The sequence below is a fragment of the Falco cherrug genome, chromosome 1 (assembly GCF_023634085.1).
Source record: "Falco cherrug isolate bFalChe1 chromosome 1, bFalChe1.pri, whole genome shotgun sequence".
In the NCBI taxonomy this organism is placed as follows: domain Eukaryota; kingdom Metazoa; phylum Chordata; class Aves; order Falconiformes; family Falconidae; genus Falco; species Falco cherrug.
The window spans coordinates 51,897,666-51,910,249 of record NC_073697.1 but is presented as its reverse complement, the minus strand read 5'-3'; the positions used below and the strand labels follow the sequence as shown (position 1 = coordinate 51,910,249).

The following is a 12,584-nucleotide window of genomic DNA, read 5'->3' as shown; positions in this document are numbered from 1 at the left end:
AAAAAGGGACAGACATTTTAAGTGGAGAAAGAAGGGGGGGGGGGAAAGACATTTTAAACACAATGCATGACCAAAGAGTATGTATGCAGGAGGTCTACCACTTTTCTTCACATGCTGCAGCAGGGAGGTGACCTTGGCGGGGGGACCAAGGCACAGAACTACAACGAAATATGTCTCCAGGACCTGCCTCAGATGTTGGTACCCTCTCGTTAAAGGATGGAGATGAATGCAAGTCCTCACGTCCGGAATTTGCCAGAGCAGGCTCCCTGTTTCCTCCCAAGCCTCTCTACTGTCATTTGTAATCGCAGGACTTGTGAATCAGCAGCCTGAAGGGTAATAAGCTATTTTGCCATGTGCTGGCAGTTGCATCTCCTCACCATGATGCTTTACTACACTGCCTGCTGACCTGCAGAGACCACCATCTTGTGAGCTCTTTTTAAGCTCATTCAATTGCCTTCTTAAACACTCACACGGTCCAATTACAAGAGGCAAGAGCTTATTGATACAGGCAGGGAATGTTACCAGATCACTGCATCTGTCACTGCTAATGAGTCAAAAAAACCTGCATGCTCATCAAGATGTTCGACATTTTTTCTTTTAAAACAGAAGATGCATAATAAATAGAAACAAATGTAACAGGCCAGGAAAATACGACAGACTAAAATAAAGCAGTAGTACAACCCCAGAAAAATAACTGTAGACGTAAGGATTTTATATGTTTTTATATAGAAATATATATATAAAAGCAGCAAAACTATTAGAATAATCTGAAACTAAGAAGGATACAAATGCATTTTCAAGAAAGCACTCAATTAAGTGAGTCATCCACTAAATTAAGCCTCACAGTTTATAAAAGATTACTGCATGTTTAGTTACAAAGTCTCGCCTTCTTCAGAATTTTGCAGGGTCTAAGAAATTCTGGTGAAGAAACAAAACTGCACTTTATGGAGATTCTCATTCCTGACACCTTCTCGCTCAGAAAAGAATACAAATGCTTCAAAACTGTTGCAAAAAGCAGCAGGTCCCACAGCTGAGCTGGCCTGTGACTAAGGTTGTCCCCAGCCAGGAATGGGAAGCCAAGGGAGATGAGGCTGCCAAAACCCCACAAGTCTCGGTGCTCCCCAGGTAGCCTGTCAAACTACCGGGGAGGGTGCTGTGGAGCCTTGCCCAGCCTTCACCAGGACCTGATAGATGTGGGAACGTCTCTGACACATTCCAGCAAATCAGCAAATTCAGAAGAAAAAGGGGTTTATTGGAACTTGTTCCACACAGCTCGAGCTGTCCGTGGGTCTGCAGGACACATTCAGATCACTGCAAGCCAGGAGCACAAGTGAAGCAGGGCACCCTTACACAGCTGGCACTGATGGGCAGAAGGAACCCAGGTGGGGTTTCAGCACCGTGTGGACACCCCAGCAGCACGCTGTGCCCAAGCAAACAGGCGCTACCTCATACACCCTGCTCTGGACCAGGGGTGGTGTGTCCTTAGCCAAAGCAGTGGTACCAAATGCCTGCATGCACCTAACCGCACTGATGCGTTTCCATGAATATGCTGGAAAAATTAACACAAACATAACTGACTAGAAGGGAGGTGTGGGTTAACATTAACAAGCGATTTGCTGTATTCTTCATGACATAAACTTCCATGCAAGCCCTTGCTCAGCATGAGTATTCACTCCCTGCCGTAGCTTCAGCGTGGGCTTTAGAGACAGGCACGGCCCTGGTCTGAAGGCAAAGGGACACGGCCATCCTGCACCGCTGCCATGGCCACTGATGTCTGGGGGCTCCTGCACTGCTTTGGGTCACTGGTACTTGCTGCAGTGACATCTTGGACAGAAATCTGGGCACATGCAGGGTCCATGAAGTAGGTTAGCCTCCTTGGGCACACAGCCTGGCTGTGCATGGTCAGGGGCCATTTATTATTTACCAGCCTGATGTCAGGCAGGCTGCTTGCAGTTTTCTTACCAAGTGCCAAACATCCAGAAAAAATAGGGAACAAAGTACCCTTCTACCTGGACAATGTTCCCGGTCAGAGGACAGGCATGCTCTGTGGCACCCTGGGGAAGGCAGGGCTGGGGGTGGGAGGAGTGACCTGAAGCTCATTAATTAATCACACAGCGCTGGCCCATATTTCCCCCTCGCAGCTGTAACACCCTCCAAGCGGGACACTTTCTTTGCCTAGCTCTCAGACGTACCTTCAGCCACCGGGGTGACCTTCGGGTGCTCTCACAGTGCAAAGAACAACGCGCTCATTACTCAGCTGAGGGGGTGACAACAGTGGAAGCCTTTATAGGGTGGCTGCCACCTTTCCATTCAGCTAACAGATGTGTCAGTCACTGGTGCCCTGCCTGCCGAGCTCTAAGGGCTCCATACCATGTTTTCAGCACATTGCCTGGCACAAGAAGCTGCCAGCCCAGCTCCTCCCGGTGCAAGCCAAGGGAAGCTGCTGGGACCCCTCCTCCCTCCAGCCTGCCAAGGACAGGCAGCGGGAACATGGCAAAACAGAGAGGGGATATTACATTGAACGTATGAACTGAACAATTAATTAGGTGCCAAGATTCAAAGGGAAAAAAAGCCCCAAAAAACCTGTTCTCATGGAGACAGGAGGTTCAGAAAGCACCACGGTAAACCCCTGTCCTTTCTCAGCTTTCACTGCAGGGTGTGGGAGCCAAGGTGTTTCTCCTCCACCCATCACTGCTGCAGTGATTCGACCACATCAATGCGTCGCTGTTTGTTTCCGGGTTTTGTGCCTGGCTATGACACAGCATCAGCACAGCACGATGCTTATCTGCTGTCTCCCTGCAGCTCCATTTTACAAGCACTCTAGCACCTCCCGGCTCAGCTCACTGCTGACTATGACACAGCCATTCCTATTACCCACAGCTCTTCACCTTCAAACCCTACATACTGCTTTCCTGGTGATTTTTTTGCTCATCACGATCTAGCTTCTCCTGCTTCAGCTGGCAGCAAAGCCACATAGCTTAATCTGTGACATGACAGCAATTTTCATGGCAGCAGAAGGAGATGCCACAAACTCAGCACGGTTTGCTGCAGGAGGAGGGGCTGGCTGCTCAGACACGAGGCGGTGGCTTTCACTCCCTCACAACTATTGTTTGCATTACAGTATGAGCAACATGAAACATCTGTAAGCTGGTGGCTGGCACAATTTGTACAAATTGTCTGTTTTGCTGGTTTTTTTAAATCAGCTTGGCTTAGGTTTTGTGAAGCATGTCCATATTTTCATACGCTCCCAGTGGTAAAAGGCCAGCAAACAGCATCTGCATCAACCTGCCGGACCACAAGCCTGAAGACCGCCACGGTCCCCAGCTCTGCAGTGGGCTCTGCACGACCACAAGTGAAGCCCAGTTCCCTTGGTCAGTAAATCACTCTGCTCCAGGTCATTTGAAAATATGATCCTTGTGTTAGATTCAAATGTTAGAGCAGGAACAGTTGCAAAGAAATTTAAAATTAGCCTTTTTTCATTCGCCTACTCCATTCAGAGCTCGAGGTATCTAAAAATATTACACACCACAAAATTCAATACCTTTTTTACACGTGCAGCTCTCAACTTGCTTCTGGAACTACTAAAAACCATAGTAACAGAAGAAATAAAACTGCCACCTCCTGACATAAGATTTAATAAATATTATTTCAAATTGGTGCAACCTGTCAAAATATAATGCAGCACACATTATAGTAAACCACACACTTCTCTATAGTATCGATACCTGCGGTACTGCACCTGCAGCAGGCACTTTGCAGAGAAAACCACACCTCTATCATACAAGATGGAGTTGGGGGGGCGGGGGGGAATAGAAAGAACGAATCTGCCATTATGTATTCTAGCCATACAAAAGGATTCAAACAGATTTCAAGAGCGATGTTTTCATCAAATAGCATCTGTCCAGACTGCAATCTCAATATATGCTATTACATTCTTGCTTCCACAAATGGAATGTCTACCTATTACATCTTCATCTCTGAATCAAGTAAATCATATCTTATTAACTATTTACAGTTTGCTTTACAATTTATCTACATCTAACTTCATATAACGTACCCAGCATATGGGTCTCAGTGCTCCTTCATTCTTGGATTTGGACTTTGACGATTGCTGCATTGCAGCCATTGCCAACTGAAAAACTTTGCAACACTCTTAGCCCCAGACTTGCCAGGGCTAAAGGACCAGGAAACACTTAGCACTGATTTCATCCTTTGCGTAATTCTAAGGATTTATTAGACTATACCATTGTCCTTACATCTCCAGAACAACAATGGCTGTATTCTCTAAAATCCAGATTAGTCAATGGCCCTGAAGATGACTAAGGATTTTATGCTAAATAGCTATTTGAAAACAGTTTAAATTCCAAATCCACCTGTACTTCCAGTTCTCTGTCTATAAATGTCTGTGGTTTAAAAGACATCAGATTAAACACAATAGACATAAGAAGACATTAGGCTATATTATCACACCCACAGCCAAGACATTCACCTTTACGTTTTTAGCATCTGAGCGGCAGAACCTTTTGCTGCTAAGGCTTTAAAAAGGCCACTGAGAATTAGAAAAGACACTGCATCCCCAGTTTAGAGGGAAGGTTTAAAAGACACAGGCTGTTTGTGTTCTCCTCGACTACCCAAATCTCCACAACAGGACTATTTACAAGACAGCAGTTTCTCAAAGGCAAAAGTCCCACTGGCAAACAATGGAGGGAGATGCTCACAGCTCCTCTGTGCTTCTGTGCATCCCTTCTTGCAGAGTTATTGTCCATAATATATAAGATAATGGATTTTTTTTGTGTGTGGATATATTTGGTTGTCTGTTATGAGAGCTGGTCAGATTCAGACCCAGTTGTGATACAATAGTTAAATTATCTTGCTTTTAGCATTTTTAAACTTAATGGCAAAAGAAGAAAGACATCTTTCCCAAGAGGAATACTTGCTTAAAATCCTTTTGTAAGGATCAAAGAGCTGCAAATGGGATTTCATGAAGCACTGCCTGCTTATAGAATATCTGCTTTTAATCAGCACTATCCTTCCTTTTGAATTTCATGTCTAGGTTACCCTCCATAGGAAGTAATTTTTAGCTAGGGTGATCCCTGAATCAACTCAGGGTACTGCCTGTAAAACACTCCATACTTGATACATCATTTCCAACAGGCCACCAATGGAGAATCCTGCTTTCAAGGTTCTTTTCTTAACAAATGCACTGCAGTATATGGCAATTCATTTAGGAAGGATTATGTTGATTGTAGTAATGCTGTATCTTGGTCTGTAGCCAATGTATTCATTCATCTTTATTCATTTAAAAGATCTGATGTTCTTTTGTTTCCTCTTTGGAGACCTGACTTTCTATTCAGCTAGTAATTTCATTCCTTAATCACACAGTTTAAAAGGCCTACTCCTACAGCTCCTAACTCTATGGGGACTGCTTCACTGTAAATGTCATCTTTGCTTTGCTTTTAGAAGGGAAGTACAACAAACATCTCATTGATGACAATACTCACTGGCATCAGCAGGGGTTTCACCTGAGTATGGGCTGGAAGGCTGAACCTACTGCATTGTAGCAATCTCTTGGGTTACACATGGGTTACATCTGCTAGAGCTGATCACAAAATCTCAGCAAGCCATTCATAGGAAAGGTAAAACCTGGGAGAAAATAACAGCAATTTACAGCATGGCTGGCTGCTGTGTGCCACTGAACTGAATGTGTTGTATCTAAGATCTAGTCAGAAACCTGCAGCAGGTTACTGGGACGCATCAGCTTCAGAACCAGTCATGGTCAAAATCTGGCTGACACCATAAGGAATCCTTCCTCTGACAGAGGAGGTGGATGCAAGGGAAACAGTAGTAGAAAATGCCCTTTAATACAATGTTAGCAATAGTAATTCATGATCGACTAAATGCAATGGGTACAGATGCATATTGTTTGCACTTAGACACATTTTGCTCTCATGTTGCCTCACATACCTGCTTTTCCTGCAAGTCATAGCAAGCTGTGATGCTTGCTGCCTCATCTCACATGGTACCAGCACTGGTTCATGAACAACCCTTCCACGGTCTCAGCTCTAAGCACTGCCTACTCCTTTAGCCAGCCACGGCACGGTGGGCAAGGGTGACCAGCTTGACTGGGGTCCTCACTACCACACTCAGGAGACTTTACACTGAGTGTAGACTTCACTGAAGTCAGTGGGGACATTTATTATTCAGTAGGAACATAAGCAAGAGTTGAGGCCTTAAACCTCATCAGGACATGCACTACAGATCAAAAATTTTGTCTTGAGACAAGTGCATCAAGTGACAAAACAAAAATAATCCCAAGGTATCTCTGTCCCAGGGGACATGGCCACCATCTTTATACGTAGCAAGATTATAAACTGATGCTCATCTCTCTTCCATCTCTCTCAGGAAGGAAATTTATCCCAACTAACTCTCCCAGTGCCTGAGTGCTTCACAAGCGAGTGGGCTCTCCTGACTCCTGCAAAGGAAAATGAAGCTTCTCCCTTTTATCACATATAGAAGTATGTTTATGAAAGAAATGGCAACAAAGCAGAAAACAGACCTTGACCTCCTGTCAGGACAGTGGTTCATTGGCAGTGGTCACTCTCAGCACTTGTAAGAAGGGGATTCAATCACGTCACTACATCAGCTGCCTTCCCAGCCAGCCACTGTCCTCTTTCCAAACCTGCCCGTCTTTGAGCAAAACGCGGCTCAGCTCCCTGTGGTGGCACCAGCTATGATACTGAAAACCCCAACGTCCTGTTGAGGACACTGACTGACAAACTTGCTGTGGCAGTGAAAGGAATCACTGCCCCAAACCCTTCTTTCTGTCCCTCTGCCAAAGGTTTCAGTTCCCATAGAAATGTCCCCAGAAGGACCTACTCCGAATGTAATTTAAGACACCAGATGGAAGTGGCTTGAATGATGCAGCCACTTTTTTTCCTGTAGAAAAAGGAAAGGAAAAAACTTACCACAGAACCATAGAAACGGTGGTTGGAAGCCCAACAACTTACACTGAAGCAACTAAAGCACCTCCAGAGCTGCCAAGTTCAAGTCCAGCCCACTATGCAACGTGAATTCACAAATGTTCATCGACAGACAAGCAAACTGAGAGGGGCCAAGTCTATTACAGCTACAGATGGGAAAATGTAACTTTGAATATTAAGCAAATACTCAAGAGAAAGAATAGATCCAGAAGTCGCAGACCCTGGTGTTTTAAAGCAGGACAAAAAGTGCTGTCCAGATCAGTCCGAATCTTGTGCCAATAGCAGAATAATAATGTGAGACACTGTTCCCATGCCCAGCACTCAGCAGGCTTTTCAAACACTTTTGGCAAGTCACATGCCAATCTGTGTGTAGCTCCACACTGTTAAACAAAGGGGGGGGGGGGGGGGGAAGCGTGGCCAGGGGAGATACAGAACAGATCCTAATCTAGGTGAGGATTGTGGTTCCCCATTCCATGTACTCACCACACCTTGCATCTGTAGGGCATGTCTCCCCGGTGTCCAAAGCGAGTTAGCTGGCAGCTCTCACACTGCTGTTGTCTACACCAGAGAACTTCATGTTACCCCAGCACTTTGCTCAGGCCAAACAGAAAGTTTGGGTCTCAACCCTCAATAGCGAGCTTGAGACCGCTGTCCCACACAGAAGTCCAGACAAATGCATTTTCTCTCTCAAAGTATTCTGATGTCTTCAGCTGAAGTCTACTTACTTCTCAGTTCTCTTCACATCAATCAATTCAAAAGGCTACCACTAAAATTACTCTCTGTGCCCACTCCTCTGAATTTCCCCAGCCTCTCTCCATTTTTCTGCATCTGCTTCTTTTCTCACCTTGCAGCAGCTCTTCTCTTTGCTTGCTATGCACAATCGTGAGATCCTCCCTCTGTAACACTACATTTCTGAGCTCTCTGTCTCCCCATGCCTTACAGTCTGCCAGCTCAGGACCAGCAGCTCCTTCCCCCATTCATATGCCAACCCTTGGACCATTCCCAGGAATACTATTCCCTTTTTTACGAGATTCAGGCACCATTTGCCTCTGCCATGTACCTCCCTGCATTTGCTTCGGTGACTAGCTATTCTCCCTTTGCTCAGCAGAGTTGTCTTCACACCTCCTCTTCACTGAGCTCATGCTGATTATGTTTTAATGGCTGAATTGCTACTGGAACAAGTCCTGTAAGAGACATGCCTTTTTTAAATTGTGCTCTACATACGCTGTAGTTTTGAGTTCACCTAGGCTCAGGCCTTGCTTGAAAAGTGCCAAGCACTACCAAAACACAGAAGCCAAAATAATTTGCAACAGATATTTCAGTGTCATCATCTCCCTTAATTCCCTGTAACATGCTGCACGAGAGGAATACAATAGGGCTGTTAATAGCAATGGGTGGGGAGATGTATCCTGTAAAATCTGGTCTGCACAAGAGCATGCCTGCACCATGCAACCAAAGCACAAAAGATTGCCACCCCATGCAGAAAAACTTCAGCAATGGATGTGGTGGCTAACTGTACTACACAGGCCAAGAAACGTGCTCTTGCAGATGCACTCCTGGCCACCCTGACCTAATGCACGCCCTGCTCCCTCCCCAGCTAATACTCCTGAACCAGGAAAGTGAGACCCCCCCCACAAAGACTTTAACACAGTGGAGGGGACGGTACTGCAGTGCTTACACTTACTGGTTCAGTGCATCTCTATTTTACATCACCCAGAGAGTGGTCTGGTGGTTCAAATACAGAGGTTCTTCCCACAGTAGTTGCAGCCAAAGGGGCCCAGTTTCACCAATCCGACTCACAACTGAATGGCACCTTACACTGGAGCAGCACTGGTGCTCAGCTAAGAACAGCAAGCCTGGATGCCGCATGGGATGCATAAAGGGCAGCAGAGTCAAAACCAGGATAAACTGTAAGAAGCATGAATTTTCAGGGGCTGAAGTGAAAAAAAAACGCAGGTGAAATTAAATGGAAAAAAGAAAAAAAAAAAAGGTGCAAACTTGGTAAATGAGAGCAGGGAGATGCTTGGTGCCAAAGGGGCCTGCCTGCAACACTGTGTCTCTACTGTCCTAGATACTTCCAGGAAAAAGGTGAGATAGGAAGACAGGAATAAAGCTGCTTTGGGGGAGAGGGGTGAAGGAGGGGTATCAGTCAGGCACTAATTGTCTGAAGGAGTAAGGAGGCAAGGCACAGTCAGACAAAGCACAAGGAGGCAGTTATGCCCTCATGCACCCAGGGGAGTAACGCTGGAAGGACACCACAGGGTTGTCTTCCCAAGAGTGGTATCTGCTCCCACACTGCTCAGAGCTGAAACCCGCCTCTGCCTCTTCCCTCACAAAGCTCCTGATGCTGCAGACCTGACCCCAGGAGGAAGTTTTGGCCAGGTACTGACTGCAGGTAGTGCCCATGGCAGCATTGGGTGCTGTTCTTGTGTGCGCATGACAGCTCCTGGCCCTGTGCAAGGAACACGGGCTGCGAACAGGAAAATCCACAGCAAAGTATCGGCACATGAGACACTGTCAAAAATGAGTTTCTCACTATTCCAATGAATCCAGAAGCTGGTATAGCTCCAAAAAGTGTGTGTTTGTGTGGAGGGAGGGGGTGTGTTAAGCACAGTAACAAATGACATTTTTGTATGATTTCATCATCACTGTTGTTGCATAACTTTACAGAGCCATCACATTTCCTCAGAGCCCAGAAGGCTTGAAGCTCCAGTGTATTTCCTTAATGGCAGGATGAAACATCTAATTGGCCATACTGGAATGGGGCTTCAGAAGACACACACCCGGACAGATCCAGTGGGCTCTTGTGGGACAGGCAGTCTGTACAAGGTGTGACACAGAGTGCTCGATTTGCTTTTACTGGAAGAGAAGGGCCAGAAGCATAAATCTTTAAAATAAAAAAAAAAAAGGCAGCCCAGACCTGATGCCTGCCAACTTCACAAATGTTAATTTATGCCTTTGATTTGGTCACAAAACTCAACACTAGCATTAATGAATATTCATTTGTTGAAGCTACAACACGTCCCATTTCAAAGAGAACACACTGCGGTTTGGGCTCTCTTTTTCCCACCAATCCTCTCACCAGGAGAGAAGGAAATTTGTGAGAAGTGAGGAAATGAAAATGAACTGTTGATTCCAGGGCAAAACACTCGTAATTCTTCCAGTTTCTTCTTTTACTCCAAATGGGAGAGCAAACAACTGGCCATGGGTGGGAACCTGTTACACCCTCCAGCTGCAAACCAAGGTGGAGCCACACACCAAGCACCTTACACCCACCCCAGGGGCGGCCAGGGCACCCCATCCCGAGGTACCCTGAGCCACGGCGAGGCACAGGGCACACTGAGGACCAAGGCAAGAGCCATCACCCACAGGGCCCCTGCAATACCCATGCTCAGCCTCAGCCACCAGGCTCTGCTGCCTGTTGATAGCAGAAAACCATAAATGCAGCACTTCAGCATCATAAAATTGTGCTTTTAGAAGGAGGCTGTTCTCCTCCTGACTAAATATTTTGGCTAATGGATTATTTTTTTTTTAATAGCAAGAAAACCTCGAGGTGCTCACGAGTTTAACACCGGCTCAAATAACGCCTTTCACCACCCGGTTTTCCCCGGCAGCGGCCACACCCACCATGCAGCTCGGAAACCTGCCCGCGCCGCGCCGGCAGCACCGGCCCCGGCCCCGGCTGCCACCGCAGCAGTGACCCCGCCACCCGCTGCTCCAGCCCCCCAGAGGGAGAACAAGCACCTGCCTGGACACCAACAGCGGTGCTGCGGAAAACCTCTGCGGGCCCAAACGCCGGAGATTTCCCCTGGAAGCCCCCTCCCCGGCGGCTCTGCCTGCCCTTTATCCCAGCCCCTGACGCCCCGCTGTATTAGGGGCAGCAGCGTTGCGAATCGAAGGATCTTTCCCTCTGGCGCGGAAAGCGCGCTCTATTGTAGTCCTGCTCGGGGATAAAAGCATCTAGCGGGAGACGGGCACAGGCGGGGAAGGAACGGTTACAGTTAACTCTTTGACTTCTGATCCCCTCCATGTCTGATGTATTAATAGCGCGCAGAGGTGTCGGTGCTGGCATCATGGCGCTCCTTGATTCTCCACGCTTTCCCCCCGCCCGCTTCCCCACCCCACCCCCCCCGCCCATCTCCCCGCACCCCCAGCGCACCCCGGCCCACCGCCCCGGCCCCCGCCGGTGGGCTGCGCTGCCCCTGCCCGCTGCCGGGGGGCGGCGGCGGCGGGGGCACGTTGTGCTGCGGCTCGTCCCCTCCCTCTTTTGTTCTGCCTCGCCCGCCGGCCGAGCCTCCCAGGGCCCCGCGCCTCGGGAGGGCGGCACCGCCGCCCCGGCCCCCGGCCCCGGGGCGAGCCCCCGCCGGCCCGCCCTCCCTTCCCGGCCCCGACCCACCGCCGCCGGCCCCGGGCTGGCGGGAGGGCACACTGCGCCGAGCCCCGGCTGTGCTGCGGGGCGAGGAAAAAATACAGTAACATAAAAAATGGAATAAAAAATGCCACATAAAATAAAAACGCGAAATAAAACCACTGCCGGCCCGCAGCTCCAGCAGGAGGAGGGGAGGGCACCGGCGCCCGCGCCCACCCAGCCCCGGGGAGCCGCGGCCCCGCAGCCCGGCAGGCTCCTCGCCGCCATCCGCGGGGTTCTGCGCGGCCGCTGCGCGCCCGCCTCGCCCTTCCCCGCCCCGCTAACAAAGGAGCGAGGGCAGCGGCTCGCTGCCTGCCAAGAACCGCTTACCGTTATGTGGGGGATGCTCTTCTTGCCCTGGTAAGACATGTCGGCTGTCGCTAGCGCCAGGCGCACGCAACACACCCCGAGGAGCGAGCCGAGCCCGGCGGAAAAATACCGGTGGTAATAAAGGCAATAACAATTCAGAGCCCGGTCGGCTGATGGGGCGAGGCGGGGGCGAACCGGCAGAGCTGTGTAATGGAGGCAAAGTTTCCTCGCCCAGAGGAAGGGGAGCCAGGCAAACCCGGCACCTTTTTTCCCGGCTGCAATAAAACAGGGACGCGGCTCCCGGGGGGGTCGCCGAGCGCTGCCTCTCCCGGCGGCAGCAGCGCCCTCTCGGCTGCAGGTCGGAGCAGGATTCGCTCAGCTCAACCCAGGAAGCGTTTCCTTCCCTCCTGTCCCCCACCCCTACCGCCTCGGCCCCCCTTCCCAGCCCATCAATCCAGCCGGAGCCTCCCTCCCTCCCGCACCGGCACTGGGAGACACCGCCCCCCCGGCTCCGCCACCGCCCCGCTCGCAGGCGGAGGGCACCGGCGGGTCCCACGCGTGGGCTCCCGCGGGGCTGGGCCCGTGGGGGGGTGACCCTCGGCTGTGGGTCCTACTGCGCGGCACATGGCAGCGGCACTGCCTGCTCCATCCCCGTGGCACTGCCCCTGATGGCACTGCCCTGCTCTGTCCCCATGCCACTGCCTGCTCAGTCCCCAGATGGCACTGTCCCCATGGCTCTGACCCCGATGGCACTGCCCTGCTCTGTCCCCATGCCGCTGCCTGCTCTGTCCCCAGGTGGCACTGTCCCTGATGGCACTGCCCTGCTGTCCCCATGCCGCTGCCTGCTCTGTCCCCAGGTGGCACTGTCCCTGATGGCACTGCCCTGC

General features: G+C 49.7%; 1 protein-coding gene across 2 annotated transcripts in view; it reads right to left on the bottom strand.

Annotated features, from left to right (window-relative positions):
- The window catches only part of CRMP1 (collapsin response mediator protein 1), a 51,520-nt gene that overhangs the window by 36,506 nt on the left and 2,430 nt on the right, over positions 1 to 12,584 (bottom strand). Inside the window, exon 1 of one of the 2 annotated variants that reach the window (XM_055720636.1) lies at positions 11,719 to 12,107. The exons of the other annotated variant lie outside the window; for it this stretch is intronic. Within the exon in view, the coding sequence (XP_055576611.1) occupies positions 11,719 to 11,757 (39 nt within the window). The 5' untranslated portion in view covers positions 11,758 to 12,107. Of the gene's footprint in view, positions 1 to 11,718; positions 12,108 to 12,584 lie in introns of those variants that run through there. 2 annotated transcript variants of the gene reach the window in all.